The sequence below is a fragment of the Hypanus sabinus genome, chromosome 7 (assembly GCF_030144855.1).
Source record: "Hypanus sabinus isolate sHypSab1 chromosome 7, sHypSab1.hap1, whole genome shotgun sequence".
Classification (NCBI taxonomy): Eukaryota; Metazoa; Chordata; class Chondrichthyes; order Myliobatiformes; family Dasyatidae; genus Hypanus; species Hypanus sabinus.
This window is the reverse complement of record NC_082712.1, coordinates 43,290,264-43,314,518: the sequence shown is the minus strand read 5'-3', so window position 1 is coordinate 43,314,518 and position 24,255 is coordinate 43,290,264. Positions and strand designations below refer to the sequence as shown.

Genomic DNA, 24,255 nt, shown 5'->3' with positions numbered 1-24,255 from the left:
TGTGAGTGGAGGTTGATGCCATATGCCGTACATATTAGAGCACTGAGTAGGGGTGAAATTAAATTTCAAAAGAAGTGAGCTTTAATTGTCACAAATATCTTCATGAAACTGCCTGAAGTGCTTTGTAAGAATCCAGACATACAATTTCAACTGAGTTCCTCAAAATTTACCCGATGTAATTTGCTCAAAGCAAAATTAATTAACTTGGTCAAACACAAATTACTACTGACATTCTTAGATAACATTCTTTGGTTGATTTCCACCTGCTTAAGGACATGAGTGTCCCAGTAAAGTCTTGCAGTAAATATTGCTGTGCTTAAAGGTACTGGCTTGTTACATCCTGTGCTCAGTCTTCCCATGTTTCCTCTAGGTACAGGGCTATACAATATGCTGGGATCATGCCCAGTGAAGAAGCCTGTATCCCACACTTTTACACAGTGACAGAATAGAGGATTTGTGCTTTTTGTGAAATGGGAGCAAGGAGGGATAATTGGAACGGGATGGCAAAGGTCTCCATTTTTGGTGGCTGCTGACTTCCCAGGGACCGTCTATAAGTTCAACAAGAGCAAATGCGCAGTTAGAGCAACTTGAAAGATCTTCTGGAGCTGAATTTCTATGAAGGTGATACAACATATTAAAAGATCAAAATGATGAAACCTGCACTCTGTATAATGTGCCTCAGGAGAGGTTGTAGGTGGGAGTGGTGTTATTCAAGAAGGAGAAGGAGCCTGGCCTATATATTTTGTTCAACCAGCAGAACCTACACCACTCAGAATAAGTGATTATTCTCTTGCTGTAGGATGCACATTGTTGAATTTATATAACCTACACACCTCAATCACCCCAGTACTCTCCTTACACACACTTACCCAGTTTTCTTCTCTTGCTTGTTCATCCCTCCCAACCCCTCCCCTCACCTGGGTCCATCTGCCTATTATTCCACCCCCCATCTTGTTTCACCATCTATGCACTGCTACACATTGGCAATCTTTCTTTACTCTCTCAGTTCTGATGCAGGCTCTCAATATAAAACGTTGACCTGCCTCCACAGGCACTGCTTGGCCTTCTGAGTTCTTCCAACATTCTGTTTGGTTTACATTGCAGGACGTGACAGGGTTGGATAACTTTAACCCTCAACCCTGTTACTGTGGCTGCAGGGTCACCTTTGTGACATGCTTCCACAGCCATGCATGCTCATCATCCCGTGTTGCAGCTTCACTTGTCAGACACTTCATTCTCAGTGTTATTCCTTGTGTAATCTTTTACATTCCTCATTGAACCAGGGTAGGACCTCATCTGATTGACAGTATAGTAAGAAATATGACAGAGCACGTGGCTAAAGATTGCAGTGGAATATAATTCTGTGTTACTGATATGTCTCTATGTCACTTAAATGCCTGGCTTTGACCTGTCCTGTACTTATCCCATTTAATAGTGTTGATGCCACACATTATAGAGAGTATCTTCACAATGAGGATGGGCCCACAACTCCCCAAAGAACGAATGTCTTTCCTCTCAATACTTGACCTGGTTAGATACACCTCCACCAGTGAGGCCAAATACATTCTGTGTATCCCCCATGTTTACTCCCAATCTACCAGAAGCCAGAATTCAATCAGCTTATGTGTTAGTCATGCCACTGAGCACACTAAAGTTCACATGCGCAGTGTAGTTTGGACATTATTTTAGAGAAATAGTCTAAAAACCAGGCCCTTTAGCCAACTGTGTCTGTGCTCAACATCATGTGGTTCTATACTAATCTCACTTGCCTGCATTATTTCCATACCCCTCTATGCCCAGCTCATTCAACTATCTGTCCAGATGTCTCCTAAACACTTTTACTATTTCTGCCTCCACCATCTCATTCCAAAATACCATCTACACTTTGTATGAAAGTTTTACCCCTCTGATACCCTTCAAACCTCCTCCCTCTCATCTTAAACCAATGCCCTCTCATTTCAGACACCCCTATGGACCTATTTACACTTTTAGAACACTAATTAATCAGTCAAGAGGAATAATAATTGGTAACCATCCGTCTTTGATTTGACACATCATGGAGTCTGGAGTCAATGCTGAGTTCACCATCTCAACACTTCACTGAGGCACCATCCCACTCTGCCAGCGGAACACTGTTTGTCCAGGATCAACACTGAGATTCACGTGACCTAAACTGTACCACTTCACTGAGAATGAAAAAACACATTGTATGCATATATGTTAATGTGTCTGTGTGTGCCCATATATACACATGAGAGTGAGCGTGTGATCAGGAATGAGTGTGTGTTCATGTGTGTGTTTGTCTGTGTCTCTGTGTGTACATGTGTTTGAGCTCCTGTACAGATGTGTGCACATGCACATCTGTATGTGTGTGTATATGTACATGTATGAGTGTGTGTGTGTGTTTGTGTGTTGGTGCTGGGGTTTGGATAATATCAGGGTGAAACACAGAAAACACAGATTCAAATGTATAAAGCATCCAGGAAAAGATATATAAAAATGCAGAGAGAACTTTTATTAGTAATTGGACCAACATTTATTGAAAAGTTGTTAATTTACATTCGACTAAGAAATCACATACTTCATTTTCAATTTGGCAAGCCAGATGTCAGAATGACAGTTAATGGTTAGAAGCCTAGGCTGAAACGTCCGAGTTCAGTTTTAAATGTAGTAACCAAGGTTGAAGGAGAACACACATTGGAAGGACATTCAAACAAGTGCAGATCAAGCAACAAAGATGTTGCATGATGGGCAGCTTGAAGCATGTTCTTGCCAATGCATATGTGAATTGTGAGAAAATCAGAAATAAGGAATATTATACAGACAGCAATATGTGAACTCTGCTTTATCAAATGCTATACATCATACCATACTGAGAGCAGGAATCTAGGCTGGTACTGCAGTGGAGTTCTGAGGGAGTGCTGCAAGGTATGAGGTGGCATCTTCATAAGCAACAGTAAATTCAAGTACTGTCTGCCTTCTCTAGATAAAATCCAGATGGAGAACAAGGGCCCCAGCCTACACATGTTCCTTACTAACAATACAAAAAAGTGAATTATTCAGTCAATGGAAAAGAGTAAACAGTCGACGCTGACTGTCTACTCTTTTCCGTAGATGCTGCCTGGCCTGCTGGGTTCCTCCAGCATTTTGTGTGCGTTGCTTGGATTTTCAGCATCTGCAGATTTTCTCATCTGTATTCAGCCAATGTCACATCTGTGTTTGTGAGAGCTTGCTGTGCAGAGATTAGTGGTCATGTGCCCTACAACTTTTTTAAGGAAGTTAAACTTTAAAGTACTTTTAAACAAGCATAAACAAGCATTGCACCTCTTACTTAGAACCGATGCTTGGACCATGAAGGAAGGAAGACACCAGCCTAAATGAGGATGCTTAGGATTTTGTTGTCAGGATACATTTATTAATGGAGAACATTGAACTCCTTGTAAAATTTGAAGGAATCAAGAATTTTTTGATATTAAAGATGAAAACTGAGAATAAAGTTTTACTAACAGGTGAAAACAAACTTTCACTTACCTGGTGCTCATAGCTATTAGCTAAATCCCTTGTAATGAATGGGGATTTATACACAGCAAGGTCTCACAAGCAGCAATGAGATGAATGAGCAGAAATCCTAGTGTGAAAATGTATGCTCAGGAACAGGCATTGAGTTCAGGAGAACTCATGGCATACTTTCCATCCTCTCTAGAGTGCAGACGGGTGCACAATCTGGTAACTCATTCATAAAATATCATCAGTACCACACAGCGCTCTCCCATTACTGCACTGAATTACTAGCCTGGTACCTGTGTTCCTTTCCCAGGATTGAGGTTTACATGCAAACATATGAACATGCAAACTCAGAACAGGAGTAGGCTGGCCCCTCGAGCCTGCTCTCCTTGAATGAGAAGGTGGCTGATCTGATTGTCAGCTCAACTCCACATTCTGACCTAATCTGGAAACATTAGCCCAGTAACTTTATAGTATACAGCTGAATCGAACCTGGCATCCTTTGTCATTCTTATCCCCCTTAATTTGTACAAAAATTTAGGACACATTACAGTTACAGAGTAATCCAGTTTATTTTACAACTTTTTGTTAAACGAGATTTAGCAATAACAATAGACTATAGATAGAAGTAAACTTATTCAGAGGTTGATAGGAAAGTGGTTGCAACAATAAATTAGGAGAGAGAGAGAAGATATTTATTGTCACAGGAGAGTGCAAGCGTGGGGAAAGTACAGACAGTGAATAAAGCAGTACCACATCAATGTGTAAGAATCATTTAGACTGTTAGCTGAAGGAAGTATAAATAAATGGATCTGGATATAGATTAGAAACATGAATTTGTGGTTTGCCTCAGTGATGTATTTTCTATTGAGTATATCAATACAATTAAAACAAGAAGTATCTTAGCAGACCCAATGTAAAGCAATTTACAGTCAACAGTGCAATAACTTCATGTCTTCACCATGGACCAGCAGTTGATATCAATGAATAAGTTGATTGCACTATGAGTATTGCTTTAATATTTTATTTTGCTTCTCTGCATCAGAGAAACGAAACACAATTGGGGGATCGTTTTGTGTACTTGTACCATTCAGTGCTTGGGGGGGGCAGGTGGTGACTCTGAGTTTCCAGTTAAATGCCACCTTAACTCATCATCCCACTCCCACTCTCATCTCTCTGTGACCTCCTGCACTGTTACAATGAGGCCATGCAGGTTCAAAGATCAAATACCTCATCTTCCTTCAGGGATGGATGCAGCTTTCAAAATTCAATTCTGAATTCTAAAAGTTCAGGTAACTCTCCCTTCCTGTCTTCTAGTTCAGAACTGGCCATTTCTGAAAGCAATCCGCTTGAGAATGTGGTTTAGTATTTCTCTCTCCGCTAGTACAGTCTGGCCTGCTGGGCATATCCCACAGCTCAGAAATTAACATCACACAACACAGTTACAGAAGCAGAATGTATTTCCAGCTTTCACATTAGCCCATCTGGCCACACCCATCATAGATATTCCCTTTGTTTTACTCACCCCTCCACCACCTTCTGCATTATTGAAATCTAACTTGTTTAATCTCATTCCCAGTTTTGTAGAAACACCATGTTAACTCTGTTTCTGCCTGACCTGGTGAATATTTCCAGAACCTTCTGTTTCTACTTTAGTGTTTTCTTTATCTAAACACTAGCCAGATATCAATAATGCAAAAGACTCTCCTGCAACTCTCCTGCATCACTAAAGATGTGGGCCAAAGCGTGAACTGGGACACCTGGTGCTGAAAATCTCAGTCTTCTGAAGTTAAAGGGAGATTTCCAGAACTGATAAACACACACAATATTTAAAGGCCTTAAACATCCAATGGATAAGTGATAGGGTAGAGAATCATACCCCATCATATCCTTTTCCTCTGTCCTTCAGAAAGTAATTACAGTGGTAGCTTACAAAGAGAACTGCTTGAAAAGGCTATGTTCATTCCACAGTCAAGTGTTCTATCTGTAGATGAGGCATATATCTTCTGGTATTCAGTGAGAAATGCTCACCAACATGTCCTCCACTGACCATAGCCCAAATCTCTCAACATAAACTTTGTTGGAACATTGGCTTTCTCTTATTTTGTTTTGTTTTCAGGCTAATCTGGCATGGTCTTGCTATAGCAGCAGCAAGATTTATGCTGGGACCATCATAGATTTTCAGAGTTCTAGATTAAAAACTCTGCTTTATTTTTGACTGGAATGTCCCTGAATTGGACTTATGCCACATCCTCAGAACTGGAGAAACAGATTTCAGTTACACAAGCACAGCGTGAATAAAATATTCTACATCAGCATCGCACCTTCTGATTTGCTCATTAAAAGGATTTCTTCACAATACCAGGACAGGATTATACTGCAACACAAGGATTACTCTATGACACTCCATCTGCAAGCTGTAAAAAGAACTACTGAAAGTCAGCGGATTCTCTGAGAGAAGAGAACATTGCTGTGCTCTTTCATTTGAAGCCAAATGTTTGGTGACGAACTTTAAATGAACTTCTCCAGCTGTTTTTGCCTCCCCATCCCTGAAATCCATACTGTAGCTAGCTGATAAGTGACTCACTGTGACCATTGTGGAAGTGCATCTTCTCCTCTTCCGGATCCTGCTTGGCTTTACTGTACCCACATCGCCTGGTTTAAAGCAAACGACATTCATTAATCATACGTTTCTCAATTCAGATAGAAACTTGTCGTGGGTCGCATTTGTCACCAAAGCCATTCTCGTTTTATCATTCTGGCTCTCAGTGGCAAACAGGGGAGTCTCAGGAGGTCCTTCTATGTAAAATGTTACGGATGTGTAAGAGATTAAAGCTGTGTTTGAAAGATATCCCCACCAGCAACATTAATGTCACTAAGTGCACACAACAAGACCCTTACAATAATGTGGAACATAAGACCACAGCAGAGAGAAAAAGCCACTGGTCTCTGGTTAGGCGTAATTTACAGAGCACGGAGAGAGCATTTCATTTGAAGGTCAGATTCTGAGGTTTCCTCCTGTTTCACATCAATTTTTCAGGACTTTTTTTTCTAAGGTTTCAAAGAATAAGGATGTTTTATTATATATTGATATTTTATCCATACATGAAATGATCATTACTACATTACTAAAAATATGAGAAATAGCTTTTTATAAAAGACCTCAAATTACAAGATGCTTAAATATAAATGTCAACATTGCATTACTTCATAGAAAATTGCAAGGATGCAGGCCGTACAAACCACACACCCAAATCTGGTCGATATCACAGATTAGTTTCTATTACACTAAGGTGCAATCCTAGAACTGCATGCATGAGTTACATTCACAAGTTTTAATGAATCTGGCAAGTAGGTAGAGCAGGGGATAATGAGAAAAGTACACCCATTGAAAACAAAGTTTTAGTGGACCAGTTGCATGATGAATTACCACCTGAGCCTTTCATTTCCACTCCAACAAGAAAAATGACTCTTCTGAATTATTTCACTTCACTTATAGCAATGACTCATAATTACGTATTACTTGGTGTATTCGGCATTACATTTGAAGGCAGCAACAGATTAAAAAGGCTAAATTAGTTCATTGAGGATCATTAATATCTGTTCCATTAAATCTATTATTAATTATTGCAGGAGGAGAGAGAGAAAGAGAGAGAGAGTGTGGATCATGGAACCATCAGTCACTCTGCAGGCCAAAGGTCATTGATTTTTGTCAGTTACTCTTAAGGAAGAGGATATGTAAGTAGCTCCTCCTCTCCCTGCCCCGCCCACAAAGCAAATTATTAAAATGTACAAATTATGCTGAAAACAATGTTGCCAAAGTAATAGGCTCATAAAAGATGGTTTTTAAATAGTGAAAGACAAGATGTTCATTTGTCCGATGAATCAGTCAAATTTACTCTCCAGAGAATCAGCATCCTGTTCCTGCAAAAGGAAAGCCATCTCAGAGGGTAGCTTTCGGCTATCATCCGTGTTTCTGGATACCACCACGGGAAAGGCTTGGAATCTGTAAGTGCAAAATTACCCACAAATCAATCCATCTCTCACGCAATGATCTTGACATTCCAGTTCAGTTAGTACTGAAGGACAACAAGTAAGCTCACATCTTTATCTGTAAGCTATGTTTTGGGAATCATTGGTCCATCTGTTTCATTCCATTTCCCTGGAAGCAACACCTGGTGCATATTTTTATTGCTTTTATTCCTCCATCTCATTGGACTACAATAATCACTCCTAAAGATGAAACCTTTCTACCAGTCTCTCTGAAATGATAAATGAGTGTTTGATTATGTCTTAAAAATCCCACTCCTACCGTTTTATGTCCTTCAGCTGATCACCCTTTAATAAACCAAGATGACAGACATTTGAGATTAATAAACAAAGGTGTACACTTGGAATAAACCGGAAGTAGACTTGCCTGACTGAGAGTGAAGTAATACTGTGACTAAATTGCTGTTGAGAATTATGAGTTTTTAAAACATGAGGAATTTAGCAGTTTACAACATTTTGGTATTCAATTAATGAACAAGCATTCTTCTATCATACACATGGCAGGGGTAAAACAGCATGCCTTAGTTTTCAGTGGCTGAGCATTGTACTTTGGAGAGCTTGTGGGTCAGAACACAGCACAGGAAAAGACCTTTGACCCAGAATATGGTGTTGAACTAATTAAACTGGTAATTAAAGGCCTAACTAAACTGATCTCTTCTGCATGCACATAGTTCATATCCCTTTATTCTCTTCAAATTCATGTGTCTAAGTCCCTCCTAAAGGTCACTATCATATCTGCTTTCACTAACATGCTAGGCACCCACCACTCTGTGAAAAAAGACTTGGCCTGCAACTCTTTAAACATACATCCACTCAGCTTAAGTGCATGTCATCATCAAGACATCATCACCAGAAATGACATCTGCACAATCATGTAATCAGTTAATTATTGATTATCCCAAAGATTTACTCCTAGGCAGAATAGATCAATAAGTGTACGAGATATATTGGCTCACCAGTCAACTATACACCATGCAGCTTTATAGGTTACGGTTTAGATATAAAAGATTCAAACGGGCTTTGGATTATAATATGGGCATAACTCTTTCCCAGTGGTGTATGCACCCAGCATACCAAATAATTATTCGAATAAGCAGCTGGTTATTCCTTAGTCACACAAAGAAGGAAAATACAGGAGGGCTTCAACAGCTCAGGCAGCATCTACAGAGGGAAATGAACAGTTGAAGTTTTGGGCCAAGCCCCTTTGTCAGGACTAGATAGTAAGAGGGCAGAAGACAGAGTAAAAAGGTGGGGAAGTGGAAGAGTATGAGTTGGTGGGTGATAGGTGGATCCAGGTGAGTGAGGTTAAGTGGGTAGATGGGGGAAGTTGCAGAGAATGTGAATGGTGTAAGTAGCTGGGAGGTGATAAGTTGAAGAGACAAAGGGCTGGAGAAGATGGAATCTGATGAGGAGAGTGGACCTTGGCATAAAGGGAAGGAGGCGGGGAATAAAAGGGAGGAAGATAGAGGTGATAAGCAGGTTGTCAGGGAGGAAACTGAATAAGAAGGAATAATAGGTGTTGAGGGTTAAGGGAAAAGCAAAGGGGACAGCTGGGAGTGGTCACCAGACGTGAGAGAAAACAATGTTGATGCTGACAAGTTGGAGGTGGGTGTTGTTTCCATAATCTGCCTCCAGCTTCTATTTGGTTGTAAAGTGAGCTGTGGACAGACGTCAGTGTGGGAATGGGAAGTCGAATTAGATGGCTGGCTACTGGGAAGAACTGGCTGTAATGGCACATGGAGCAAAGGTGTTTGATGAAACTATCTCCCAACCTGCATCCAGTCTCACCAATGTAGGGAAGATCACACCAGAAGCACGAGACGCAATAATTGACACCAATGGTTTCTATTGTGAAGGACTACCTCACCTGGAAGGTTATGCACACCCGACGCTGGCCCCTTAGGGCTGAGTCGTCGTAGTAGTACCTCAGCTGGAAGATCTTGAGTGCTGGTGAGGTAGGGGGAGTAGGGACAGGTGTAACTTTTGAGATGTTTTCAGGGATCGGTGCCTGGATAGGGCTTGGCGGACAAGGGAGTTACAGAGAGAGCAGTTCCGTGGAAAGTGGAGAGGAGAGGGAACGATGTGCCTGGTGGTGGGATCCTGTTAGAGATGCCAGACATTGTGAAGAATGTTATTTTGGATATGGAGCCCGGTGGGGAGATAGTGAGGACCTGAGAAACCGTCAGTAATGACATAGAGGAAAACAGAGAGAGCTATTGCAAGAACCACAAAAGGGTGGTGGCTTCATACAATCATTGAGTGTAGTTTCATCATATTTGCACTCTACCTGTCTATCTGCACACTATCAGAAGAATCTCTAGAGGGCATATACAATGGTTATAAGTCTGACAAGATCACCCTAGCTTAACATTGCAAGCCTCAAGTCACCCATTCCATTCCAGTGCACTAGTTGTGTCATCTAAAGGGTTTATATGTCCATTATTTTTGCACTAATCTCAGACAATACTCCCAGGAAATCAACTACTTTTCAATCTAAATTGGCCTCGAACAAAGATGAAAGGAAATTAATTTGCATCTCATTGGATGGGTTTTGAAATTTGAAACTTGTTGCGCTTCAGTTTCCCTGTAATAGTGGAACCATTGGCTTCAATATGAACAAGGAGTGGGAAGTCAACAGTACAGGCTCACACACATTACTTCTTGGACATAAATGAGTAATATCACTAATTACATTGTTCTTCTATGAAATTTTATAAAGAAGTGCATGTTCTTTTTTTATCAAATATCAGTTATGATTTAATTGCCAGCATGCATCTTCCTCATTTGAATGTCCCTTAATTTATTTCTCCGCTGATATATGTCATTTTCCATGGAATAGCCCTTCCATAACCATTTAGTACATTTATTGATTTGCACATTTTGGTGTGGACATGTGTGTAGCAGCGTGGGGAGGTATTGACAAGTACTTTAGCTGACCACTGCAAAAATGACAGACCATATTCACTGTGCTTTCAAATCACAAATTTCCCTTGAGCAAAGTGCCCAAAATACCCCAGTGAGTAGTTTCCATCCCACATTCATTCTACCTGTCTGTGATCTCCTGTACTGTTACAGAAAGTTCCAGTGCAAGAATGAGGAGCAACACCTCATGCACTTTCAATAGCTGAGCATTGAGTACAGCTTTCTGAATGCATCATTGAATTCCAAAATTTCTCGGTCTGTATCAGTTGTACATCAGTGTGATTGCCTCAGTTTTTTTCTTACCCCTTTTTTTATGTAGAAGTGAAGCCCAGCCTTTGATTGCTGTTACAGCTTGTTCGGTTAGGTTATTAAAATGCTAGTCTCCATGCATCAGCCATTTGATTAGCACAAGGAGGTGAACTCTATATCACTTAAACTGACCTGAGTTGGGCTTGCTGCTTTGGTAACAGGTGACAATGCACTTGGGGAACCCAAGCATGTTAATCTGAGATTCTGGCTCAGCAGCATTACGAGTGTTCACAAACACAGTGAAGACTGTTCGTTATTTGGGTAGAACTAGCAGCTATAAATGGGTGCCTAGCACCTTCTATATGTAGAACCTCTTTTTAAAAAAAAATCTAATAAATCTTGCATGGTAATAAATCTTGCTGGTATCTTACAAACAGAGTCAGAAGTCTTTTAGCAACAAAGGTATTTAAAGTTCACTTTCATCAGGCATGAATGGAATAATCAAAACTGCCATACCTTCCACTAAGCAACAGTCCGGACACGACTGCCACCAGGATCATACCCACTGCCACAGACACCCCAATGATTGGCACCTGACTCTGGTCACCGGCTGGCAAGGCTGCAAATGATAAAAAAAAGACAGGCTATCTTACCAGCACATATTTCAATCATAGTCAGAGAATAGTGTGGAGGAGCATTCCATAGTTCAACTAACAGAAAAATTCTTGCTCCATACTCCTCCCAAGAACACTCCTGTACAATTCCTACGTGGTTTCATCCCCATTCCACACTGACAGCTACAGTACTGTACAGGATCTTTTGAACAATAGATAATCACTGTGAGGCCTACGTACAAAGAACCCTTTGTTTTGTAAAAAGAATCCATCATTTAGGTGGGGAACAATTTGTGGGCCTCTTAAAGTCTTCCACAATGACAGGAAATAGTCAGTCAGGAAAAGGGTGGGGAAAATGAAAGGCAATAGCGAAAAATCCATGGCAAATACTTTGTGCTGCTGATAATGTGCACTAGTATGGTGTGCTGGGGTAGTTTTCTTCAAAGTATATAAGCCAAGCAATGTGAAGAATCTTTTGAGATATGTCTGTCTGTAATCTGACTGTAGGCCACTGTAAAAACTAAGAAATGAAGGATATAATCTTGGTCTGTGAAAAGATGTGTGTACCACCTGTATTCCAGAATCTTGGCTTGAATTCCATATAAGGGCACCTTAACCTTATCCTCTGAGCACAAAACATAGGTCAGCATAGCACAGGAACCGATCTTACAGACCTCCATGTGTGTGTTGATGAGGATGCAATGTAAAAAACAATCATCTCTGCCTGTAAATTATCGGTATCTCTCCATTCCCCGCCTATTCAGCTGTCTGTCAAAATGTATCTTACATGTTGCCAATGTACCTGTTTCTACATATTCTGTACACCCACCGCTCTCTGTATCACAAGATTTTGAGGTGTTTCTACTCAGTGCAATGACAAATGAAGGCAAGCATGCCGTACAGTATGTCTTCCTTACCACACAATCCATTCGTGTTGCCACTTTCAGAGAGCTATCGATTCGCGCTCCGAGATCCCTCTATAGAACCTTAGAACACTACACCACAGTACAGGCCCTTCAGCTCTCCATGTTGTGCTGACCCATATAATCCTTAAAAAAAATGTATTAAACCCACACTACCCCATAACCCTCTATTTTTCTTTCATCCATGTGCCTGTTCAAGAGGTTCTAAAATACCCCTAATGTTTTAGCCTCCACCATCATCCCTGGCAAGTCATTACAGGTACTCACAACCCTCTGTGTAAAAAACTTACCCCGATGTCTCCCCTAAACTTTCCTCCCTTAATTTTGTATATATGCCCTCTGGTGTTTGCTATTGGTGCCCTGGGAAACAGGTACTGACTATCCACCCTATCTATGCCTCTCCTGATCTTGTAGGCCTCTATCAAGTCCCCTCTCATTCTTCTACGCTCCAAAGAGAAAAGTCCCAGCTCTGCTAACCTTGCTTCATATGACTTGTTCTCCAAACTAGGCAACATCTTGGTAAATCTCCTCTGCACCCTCTCCATAGCTTCCACATCCTTCTTATAATGAGGTGACCAGAATTTAACACATCAATACTCCTCAGGTTCCTGCCATTTACTGTGTAATTTCATTTATATTTGACCTCCAGGTGCAACACCTCACACTTGCTCAAATTAAGCTCAATCTGCCATTTCTCCATCCACATTTCTGAATGATCTGCAGTATTTTCTTCACTATATACAACCCAATGAAGTATTGGGTTAGGTGACCATCCTCTTCATCCTCAAAGCACTGAGGATGGAGTCAAAGAGTCATGGAACACTACAGTAAAGAAATAGGCCCCTCTGCCCATCTAACCTGTGCCAGACTATTAATCTGCCTAGTCCCATTGATCTGCAACCAGACTATGGTCTTTCATACTCCTCCCATCCATGTAACTATTCAAATTTCTCTTAAGTGTTGAAATCAACCTCACATCTACCACCTCTACTGGTAGCTCATTCCACATTCTCACCACTCTCAGAGTGAAGAAATTCCCCCTCATGTTCCCCATAAACATTTCACTAGTCACCCTTAACCTATGATCTGTAGCTGTAGTCTCATCTAACCTCAGTGGAAAAAGTCTGCTTGCATTCACCCTATCCAAGTCCCTCATAATTCTGTATACCTTGATCAAAACTCCCCTCAATCTTCTATATCTTAGGGAACAAAATTTTAATTTATTCAACCATTCCCAATACCTCAGGAGCTCAAGTCTCGGCAACATCCTTGTAAATTTTCTCTGCACTCTTTCAATCTCATTTATATCTTCCCTGCAGGTAGGTGACAAAAATTGTACACAATACGCCAAATTAGGCCTCAATTCAATTTCAGCGTAACACCTCACATATGTCTGCATTAAATACCATCTGCCATTTTTCAGCCTATTTTTCCAGCTGGTCCAGATCCCACTGTAAGCTTTGGCAATCTTCTTCACTGTTCACTACACCCCCAATTTTGGTGTCATCTGCAAACTTGCTGATCCAGTTACTACGTTATCATCCAGACTGTTGATTTAGATGACAAACAATAAGTCCCACTGGTACACCACTGGTCACAGGCCTCCAGTCAGAATGGCAACTATCTGCAATCATTCTCTGACTTCTTCCGTGAACCTGATGTTTAATCTATTTTACTACTTTTTCTTGAATGCCAATGGATTGAAGCTTCTTGACCAACCTCCCAAGTGTTAAGTGTCTTGCTAAAATCTATGTAGACAACATCCTCATTAATTTTCCTGGTAATTTTCTTGAAAAACACTAGAAGATTGGTTAGATACAACTTACCAAGCACAAAGCCATGTTGACTATCCATAATGAGTCCTGTCTATCCAAACACTATATATCCAGTGTCTTAGAATACCTTCCAATAATTTCCCCACTGCTGATGTCAGGCTCACTGGCCAATAATTTCCTGAATTATTCTCAGAACCTTTCTTGAACAATGAATAAAACATTAGCTATCCTGCAATTTCTGCACATCTCCATAGAATCCTCGGGTAAACGTTGTCAAACCCCTATATCATTTTGCTCTACACATAGATTACCACTCTGATCTTCAAGAGGACCAATTATGTCCTTTGCTCTCCTTTTGCTCTTACTATACATTATCTGTAGAAGTCCTTAAGATTCTCCTTGTCTGCTGGAGCAACCTCATGTCTTCCTTTAGCCTTCCTGATTTCATCCTTAAGTATTCTCTTGCATTTCTTATACTCCTCAAGTACCTCAATTGTTCCTGTCAGCCTATACCTGCTATGTACCACCTTCTTTTTCTTAACCAGAGCCTCAATATTTCTTGAAAACAAAGGTTCCATAAAACTGTTCTCCTTACCTTTTATACTGACAGGAACATTTGTACAGTGCAGTATTCTGTACTGTCAAAATTTCATTTATGAGCGCCTCCAATTTACCAAGTACACCTTTGTCAATAAATAACCTATCCCAATCCACACTTGCCAGATCCTTTCTGATACCATCAAAAATGGCCTTTCTCCAATTTAGAATCTCAAACTGAGGACCTGACCTATCCTTCTCCATTATTACCTTGAAATTAATGTCATTATGCTCATTAAGTGCAAAGTATTCCCCCGCACAAACTTATGTTACCTGCCCTCAACCCTAATAGGAGATCTAGTATTGCACTCTCTCTAGATGGGACATCTATATACTGATTAAGGAAACTTTCCCGAGCACATTTGACAAACACTTTACCATCCAGCCCTCTTACAGTATAGGAATCCCAGTCAATATATGGAAAGTTAAAATCACCTGCTATCACTTATACCAGTCCCTGATCTTTTTACAAATTGATCCTCTAAATCCCACAGACTGATGGGCGGTCTATAATATAATCCACTTAACGTGGTCATACTATTTTTATTTGTCAATTCTACCCGTTAAGTCAGACTATCTGAGGTCTCCAGTCTGTCCTGACTGAGTGCTGCATGAGATTTCCCTCGAATGCTAAATCTACTCCTCCTTCTTTAATCCTTCCCACTCTATCATGTCTAAAACAACAGAACACTGAGCTGCCAGTCCTGTCTCTCTTCCAACCAATTACCACATTGTCATAATTCTATGTGCTGATCCATTCCCTAAGCTCATCCACCTTTCCTAAAATACTCCTTACATTGAAATAAAGAATAAATAATGAAATAATAAAAAACATGTCTACCAACTGCCAATGCTTCTCCTCTCCTAAGGCTCAATGAGCAAAAGTCTCAACTCCCCTTTCCGACAGTGGCTTCACACAATGGCTGCTCCACTTAAATCTAACTTATTTTTGTTAGTCCTTGTCAATGCCCAATTATGTACAATCTAACGTTTCCTTGGGGACTGTGATTCACAAAAAGTGCCAACCTAAAACTGAAAAGGATCTGAAACCGTTTTGGGTATGCAATGAGCCCAAAGCCATAAAATCTATATGACTGATAAATAAAAACAAAAGATCTTTAAATACTTTGAAAATCCGAAGCCCACAACAACAGGTATGGAGTGCAGTTGGCCACCTCCTGTGAGGTATTTGTTCTCAATTTCAGGCAACTGCTCTGCACTGACTGAACAAAACCTTCCCACCACAGCAAACTATCTCCCATCTGCTGTCCATCACACACTCAGCTATAATAATAGAAGCAGAGCCGCTTCCCACTATCCATACACACCCAGCAGCCTCCCCATAATCCTCAAAAGTGAGGAATCAGAAGCAAACCAAGACTCACACTCTGCTAAATGAGATATTTAATTGAATCCAGAGATTTGATTAATCTCAGCAATGCAAACACACCAAATGACACAAAGCCTTTTACAAATAGCTCCATTTCGCAGTTCTTGATGGAAGTACCATTTTCATTTATTGCACCTATTTATAAATACCATCACTTTTCTCACACCAGTTTCCCCATGTAATGTTTAAAATGATGATCTGCTTAGATTACATATTTAATATTTGTAACTAGCCTTCTGTTAAATTGCAGATGAACTCACAGGCAATTTCTACTTCAGAAAGGGATGTGCTGAAAGGGGTTTGAACAGCAGATGGTACTTGATCATAAGTGTTCAGTAGAAACTATTGTTGTGACAATAAGGTCAACAGTAAGTAAAATGACGTACAAACTGGGCTGGTTTCAAACTCAAATTTCCGACTGTAGCCCCCGTATCCTGCGGCTGTCCGGGCTCGTATCTGAAAGATATACACTGTTGTGGGCTTCAGACCATCGACCAGGATCTCAGTTTCTTTGGATTTAATGATTGTGTAGCTAGTCTCCTGATCCTTGAAGATAAAGAAATACACAAGTGAACACATAACAGGATGAACAAATTGTCTACATCCCTCAGTAATTTTGCACTGGCATTGCAACGTCCTGATTATTACCTGAATGTCATTCCATCAGTACACCAGTAGTTTTTAAATTGACTGGAAACCTACAGCCTTATTTAGAAGTATTTTTCACTGCATTGACTCTAAAGGTCTTTTTTCACCTTCAAAGTAACACAGGATCTTCAATACTGCTTCTGTTTTTTGGCTGCATCTTTCTTGAACAATCACAAAACAGTGAGCCTTCCTCTGCTGTATTTATCAGTGTCTAAAGGCAGTAGGATTGTCGCTCATTAATAATTTGTTTTCTTAAACATATTCAACAGTGACATTTATCGAGCACATAAGCAAACTGTAGACACCATGCTCTTCCACAACTAAGAGTAAAAGTGTTAAAAAGGCAGAGTAATGAAATGCCTAGAGGCAGATCAGGGAGTGAATTTCAAAGAATTAGAACCCATCGTGTTTACAGCACTCCCCACCATCACTCTTCAAAAGGGGAATTCTCAAGGAAGTTGCATCTGCCATGAGGCATCCACAATCTAGGCCATGCCTTCTTCTCATTGCTGCCACTGGGCAGGACGTGGAGGAGCCTGAAGACCTACAGTTCAAGGTTAAGCAACAGCTTATTTCCCAGAGCCATCAGGCTGTAGATGTTGACATTTAAAATTACTTCGGACTGTACTTGGTCCTCACTCACAATCTTGTACTAGTGTTTGTTTTTGTACCAGCTTTGTTGACTATCTTGCAGATGTAAATTGTGGATTGATTTATGTTAATTTGTTTATGCTAATTTACGCTTGTCCTTGTCTTGTATTGTTCTGTACTGTTGCTGCAAAAAGACAATTTTCATGGCACTTATATCCTGGGTATGTATGCCTATGACAACAATGAAACTGAACTTGGTGGGTCCATGATTTAAACAGCTGATACCACACTGGGTATAAGCACTGACTACTGATGTCACTCTCTGCCACAGGAAACAGTTGAGGCCAGTTCATTGGCTATATTTAAGAGTAAGTTAGATATGGCCCTTGTGGCTAAAGGGATCAGGGGGTATGGAGAGAAGGCAGGTACAGGGTTCTGAGTTCGATGATCAGCCATGATCATACTGAATGGCGGTGCAGGCTCAAAGGGCCGAATGGCCTACCCCTGCACCTATTTTCTATGTTTCTATACAACAGTACAGCTCAAGCATGGCCCCTTTGACCCACAATGTTTTGCCAAACTAAATAAACTAATAATTAAATGCCTAATTGAACTACTCTCTTCTACTCGTACATTGGCCATATTCCTCCATTCTCTGCACATTTATGTGCTTATCTAACAGATTCTTGAATGCCTCTGTTGTATCTACCTGCATCACTACACCTGTCAGTGCTTTCAAAATGCTCTATTCTCTCGGCGTATCAAACTTGCCCAACACATCTCATTTAAAGTTTCCCTTTTCTCACTTTCAATGAATGCTCTCTGGTATTAGATTCTTCAACACTGGGGTAAAAAGGATACTTTCTCTCTTCTCTATGTACACCTCTCTGAATCTTATTGAACCTCAGTCAGATCTCCCTTGTGTCTCTGCTGCAAAGAACCCAAGTTTGTTCAATCTCTCGTTATAGCACATTCCCTTTAATCCAGGCAATACCCTGGTAAACATCTTCACACCCTCTCCAGAGCCTCCACATCTTCCCTATATTGGGGCAACTAGAATTCAATGCAGTATACCAAATACACCCTAACTCGCATCCTGAATATTGAACTAATAAAGGCAAGCATGCCATATGCCTTCTTAACCTGTGCAGCTACTATCAGAGAGCTGTAGATTTGAAGCCCAAGATCCCTCTGTATATCCACACTGTTAAGGGTCCTGCCATTAATAGTGTACTATTCTTCACAATAGATCTCCCAAAGTAAAACATCTTATAGTTGGCTGGATTTAACTTCATCTGTCATTTCTCCAGCCATATCTGTAACTGACATATATTCCACGGTATTATTTGGCAATCTTCTACACAATTCATAACACCACCAGTCTCTAATGTTGTGAAGTTACTAATTAAGCCATCAACATTTTCATCCAGGTCATTTATATATAGAAGTCCCAATGCAGAACTATCAGCGAATATCCTTTGTCTTCCATGGGCAAGCCAGTTCTGGATCCAAATACCCAATTCACCATGAATCACATTCATCTTAATCTCCTGGATGAATTCCCATGAAGAACCTTGTCAAATATCTTACTAAAGTCCATGTAGGCAACATCCATAGCTCTAATGTTATAAATCAGTTTCATTGCTTCTTTGAAGTGCTTAATCATTATTAAAAAATGACTTGCCCCACAAAACTTCTGCCTTAAATATACCCATGGACTTGGCCTCCACCACAGTCTGTGGCAGATCATTCCACAGATTCACTACTTCCTGGCTAAAAAAAAATTCTCCTTACCTCTGTATTAAAAGGTTGTCCCTCAGTTTGGAGGCTGTGCCCTCTAGTTCTGGATACTCCCACCATAGGAAATATCCTCCCTCCATCCACCCTATTTAGTCTTTGCAACATTTGGTAGGTTTCAATGAGATCCTCCTGCATTCTTCTAAATTCTATTGAGTACAGACCAAGGATGCCAAATACTTCTCCTACATTAGCCTCTTCATTCTTGTCATCATCTTAATGAACCTGCTCTGGACTCTCTCCAATGACAACACATCCTGTCTGAGAGATCAGCTCCAAAGCTGTTGAAAATACTTCAAGACTAGTGTCTTATAAAGTGTCAGCATTATCTCCTTGTTTTTTAAATTCGCTGTCCCTTGAAATAAATGTCAACATTACATTGCATTCTTTACCACAGACTCAACCTGTAAATTAATCATCTGGGGGTCTTGCACAAGGAACTCTAAGTCCCTCTGCACCTCTGTGTTTGAATTTTCTCCCTGTTTAGATAATAGTCTGCACTTCTGTTCATTTTATCAAAATGCATTATCATGCATTTCCCAACACTTATATTCCATCTGCCACTTTTCTGCCCATTCTTCCAATTTGTCTAAGTCCTGCTGCAATCGCATTGCTTCCTCAGCACTACCTACCACTCCACCAATCTTTGTATCATCTGCAAACTTGGCCACAAAGCCATCAATTCCATTATCCAAATCACTGGCAAACAGATCCCAATACTGTGCCCTGAGAAACACCACTAGTCGCTGGCAGCCAACCAGAAAGGGCCCCTTTTATTCTCACTCACTTCCTCCTGTCAGTCAGCTATTCCTCCATCCATGCCAGCATCCTTCCTGTAACACTATAGGATCTTATCCTATTAAGCAGCCTTGTGTGTGGCACCTTATCAAATGTCTTCTGAAAATCCAAATAAATGACATCCACTGCCTCTCCTTTGTCCATCCTGTTGGTTACTTCCTCAAAGAATTCTAATAGATTAGTCAAGCAGGATTTCCCTTGACAGAAACCATGTTGACTTTGACATATTTTATCGTCATTCTCCAAGTACCCTGAAACTTCATCCATTATAATAAACTCCAACACTTTCCCAACTACTGAGGTTCCGCTAACTGGCCTATAATTTCCTTTATTTTACCTTCCTCCTTTCATAAAGACTGGAGTGACATTTGCAGTCTTCCAGTCCTCTGGGACCATGCCAGAATCAAATGATTCTTGGAAGATCATGACCAATGCATCTGTCGTTTCATCAGCAACATCCCTCTGGACTCTGGGATGTAGTCCATCTGGCCCAGGTGACTTATCCACCTTAAGATATTTGAGTTTGCCTAGTACATTTTTGTTCTAATAGCAATGGCGATCACTCCTGCTCCCTGACACTCATGGACCTCTGGCACATTGCTAGTGTCTTCCACAGTGAGGACTGATGCAAAGTACTCAGTAAGTTTATCTGTCATTTCTTTGTCCCCCATTACTATCTCACCAGCATCATTTTCCAGTGGTCCAATATCAACTTTTACTTCCCTTCTAGTCTTGATATAACTGAAAAAACTTCAGTATCCTACTTTATATTATTGGTTAGTTTGCCCTCAGATTTAATCTTTTCCTATCTTATAGCTTTTTTAATTGCCTTTTGTTGGATTTTAAAAGCTTCCCAGTCATTCAAATTCCCACTCACTTTTGTTACCTTATATGCCCTTTTCCTTGGCTTTTATGCAGTCCATAACTTTACTTGTCAGCCACAGTTACCTACCCTTGCCAATTGAAAACTTCTTCTGTGAGACTTATCTGTCCTGCACTTTGTGAACTATTCCCAGGAACTTCATCCATCTCTACTCTGCATTCATCCCCACCAGTATCCCCCTCCAATCCACCTGGGCAAGCTCCTCCCTCATGCCTCTGTAATTCCCTTCCTTCCACTGCGACACTGATTCATGTGACTTATCCTTCTCCCTCTCAAACTGCAGTATTAATTCAATTATATTATGATCACTGTCTCCCAAGGTTTCCGTTACATTAAGCTCCATAATAAGATCTGCATTATTAAACAATGCTCAATCTACGATAGCCTTTCCTCAAGTAGGCTCAAGCACAAGCTGCTCTGAAAAGCCATCTCGTAGGCATTCAACAAATTCTGACACCAACCTGATTCTCCAGTAGTGGTGGAGCCTCAGCCTCATTGCCCCAGTGACTCTGGTTCAGTCCTGTGACGTTGCAGGTGAGGGGTAGAATTAGAGGAGTTGAGCAGAGAATAAAAATGGATTTACTGTAGGACTAGTGGAAATGGGCCGTTAATGGCTGGTACAGACTCAATGAGGTGAAAAGCCAGTTTCCACACTGTACCCCTTCATGTTTCTACACTGTGTTTACCATATGTTGGCTGATTTTATGATATAGTGAGCCGGGTCTCCTTGTTAATCTGCCTGGTCACTCAGGTTTCCACATTCATGGGAATCTTTCAAAAGATTTAAAACCCCAACAAGAAGAGACATCAGCTAAAATAATGCACACCTTGCTACACAATTCTTCATGACCATAGAAATGAAGATTGCTTCCTCAAGCTTCTCAGGGAAATATTCAACCTTACCCCTGCTGACTGAACCCTTTCTTTCCCACTTAACACAATTGGGCCACCCCCCTGCACATAGCCACTCCCATAGTTAGGAGCATAAACACCCCAATCACAAGCAGTCTCGTCTCTATTCCTCCCCTACCCCTCCATCATCAACATGGTCCATCACCTTCCTACTGCCTTTTGTTTCCAACCCTTTAAGCCCCCATTTCAGTATGCCATTGCCTTCATTTTCAGAGAAATTACCAAATCTGTGGAATTCATTACCACAGGCAGATGTGGAGGCCAAGTCATTGGGTATATTTAAAGTGAAGGTTGATAAGTTCTTCATTAGCAAGATTGTCAAAGGAGAAGGCAGAAGAATAGGGTTGAGAGGGAAAATAAATCAGTTGTGATCAAATGATGGAGTTGACTCAATGGGCCAAATGGTTAATTCTGCTCCTATGTCTTATGATCTTAAAGTCTTCTACAACTCCTTATGATTTTCCTGCTTACTATCATACTGTTATAGATACAGCACAGAGAGACTTTCAATACAGAGTCCATACTGATCATTTACTCTAGCCAACTATTGAGCCCTTTTTTATTCTCTCCACATTTACATCACCTCTGCCTCCAGATTTTATCATTCACCCACATACAAGGGGGAATTTACAGTGAGCAATTAACCTACCAACCAGAGGAATGTGGAAAGGAACCAGAGCACCCATGCTCTCTCAGAGAGAGCGTGCAAATCTACACAGACAGCACCGGTGGTCGGGATTGAACTCTGGAGCCTGGTGCTGTGAGGTAGAATCTCCACACTGCCACTCAGAACATCATACTTCTCCTCCTCTGTCCCATCCTCTGCACTGGCATTATCAAGCCTACCACCTCCTGGTTGCCTCTCTGCTCTCCCTCAACCCCATGCTGCAGCTTTCCAGCCTGATTTGAAGTCTTCCCCTCTCACCAGAGATTCACACTTCACCCCTATCCCTAATATAAAGCCAGGAAGTCCTGCTAACTGTTGTAATCATCCCAAGAGTCAATGGCTGTCAGAAGTTAATTCAAGTCCTTCATCTGGAAATATCCATTTGTGGGAAATAAAAAAATCTCATGGTCATTCTGAACTTACTCCAAAAATGGTATCAGAATCCACCTCAAAGCTTCAGACCAATTAATTTACAGTAATACTTGTGTACCAATAACTCAGTGCCAATAATTATTAATCAGTGAACCAAGAATCAGTATTTAGTAGTCACCAAACTGACACAAGTGTTTACCAAAAAATCTAGACCAACATTTATCAATGGAAATTACAGCCATGCAACAGAAGTATTTTCAGGCATAGGACATTACCTTTTCAAAATACTTGATCTCATACTCCAGTATGATTCCATTGGGTCGGTCTGGTTCTTGCCACATCAAGGAGATGCTATTTTTGGCCACCTTCTTCTTTTTGACAACAGTAATCGGTGAAGGTGCTGCAAAAAATAGAAATTAATTACTGACTCACAATTGATAACAAAATTTCACAGAGACAACTGCTCTAATTGTATTCGATTTATCATTTTTCTCTCTTTCCCTTAACAACATAATATACACAACAGATTAACGAAAGATCAGGACCACTATACTGCTTGAGATATGAGATAGTAAGTATTATTTCACTAACTATAAAACATTTTTATTGACAAAGTGTAAATATTCACAAAGAATTTGCAACAATATTTTTGGAAAAAGATAGTAACATCTAGAGTAGTGCATTGGTGAAACTCTGGTCAACATTACAGGAAGATGAAAGAGTCTCAACACACAGGCCTCAACCTTTCCTTGTAGACCGCAAAGTTAACCCCACTGTGCACACTGCATGTGACGAATGCTCTGAATAACCCAGCAATAGCGGGTAAATTGAATATCAATTCTAATAGCAAGCTGTGCATGCTTATCTCGTATCACCTGCTGATGTTTCTGTCTCAGCATCGTCATGCTTGCAGAAGAGAGGGAGGTATGTCACTGCACAACGTGTCTGTGTGTGTGTGTATGTGATTGAGTTTTATCAAGAGGAGAAAACAACTTACAGACATAAACATCAATAAAGGTTCTTACAGAGCATTGTATTCAAGTGTGTGTGTGTGGAATATCGTGACTGTTAGCAGAACTCAATCTCAACAAAAGGCAAAAGCTTAAAATTAGTGTCAATGTATTTCTCTTATAATAAACAGATTGGCCAGATGACATCTCCATTTGCTGTTTTGTAACCTGTTGGAAGAATGTATGTGTGTTTGTACGTGCACACACATGTATATTTGCATGTATATCTCTGTCTGTGCCCAGGCACATGCATATATCTGAATGCAGGTCTTCATGTGCACATGTATATTTCTGTCTGTATTTTTCACTTAAGTAGGCAACTTTCTGACTTTCACCAAGGTGTGGTTCAATCATCAGTGCAACCTGACATTCATATATTCGCTGATTATTGGTCAGCCATTGCACTTAGACCATCCAGGCCTTGCACTCTTCTCATTACTACCATCAGGCAAGAGGCACCACCAGGTTTAGGGACAGTTATTACCCTTCAACCACCAGATTGCTGAACTGCTGTGTATAACTTCAGTCACCGCTACTCCAAACTGATTGTACT

At 40.6% G+C, this 24,255-nt stretch overlaps 1 protein-coding gene across 2 annotated transcripts in view; it reads right to left on the bottom strand.

Moving 5' to 3' along the window:
- LOC132396757 (ephrin type-A receptor 5-like) overlaps positions 1–24,255 on the bottom strand; it is a 341,786-nt gene that overhangs the window by 52,233 nt on the left and 265,298 nt on the right. The window contains exons 6-9 of one of the 2 annotated variants that reach the window (XM_059974617.1): positions 22,968–23,092; positions 16,411–16,570; positions 11,242–11,344; positions 6,092–6,159 (exon numbers count right to left, since the gene is read on the bottom strand). In XM_059974617.1, the coding sequence (XP_059830600.1) occupies positions 6,092–6,159; positions 11,242–11,344; positions 16,411–16,570; positions 22,968–23,092 (456 nt within the window). Of the gene's footprint in view, positions 1–6,091; positions 6,160–6,206; positions 7,511–11,241; positions 11,345–16,410; positions 16,571–22,967; positions 23,093–24,255 lie in introns of those variants that run through there. The other variant, XM_059974618.1, reaches the window with a different exon arrangement.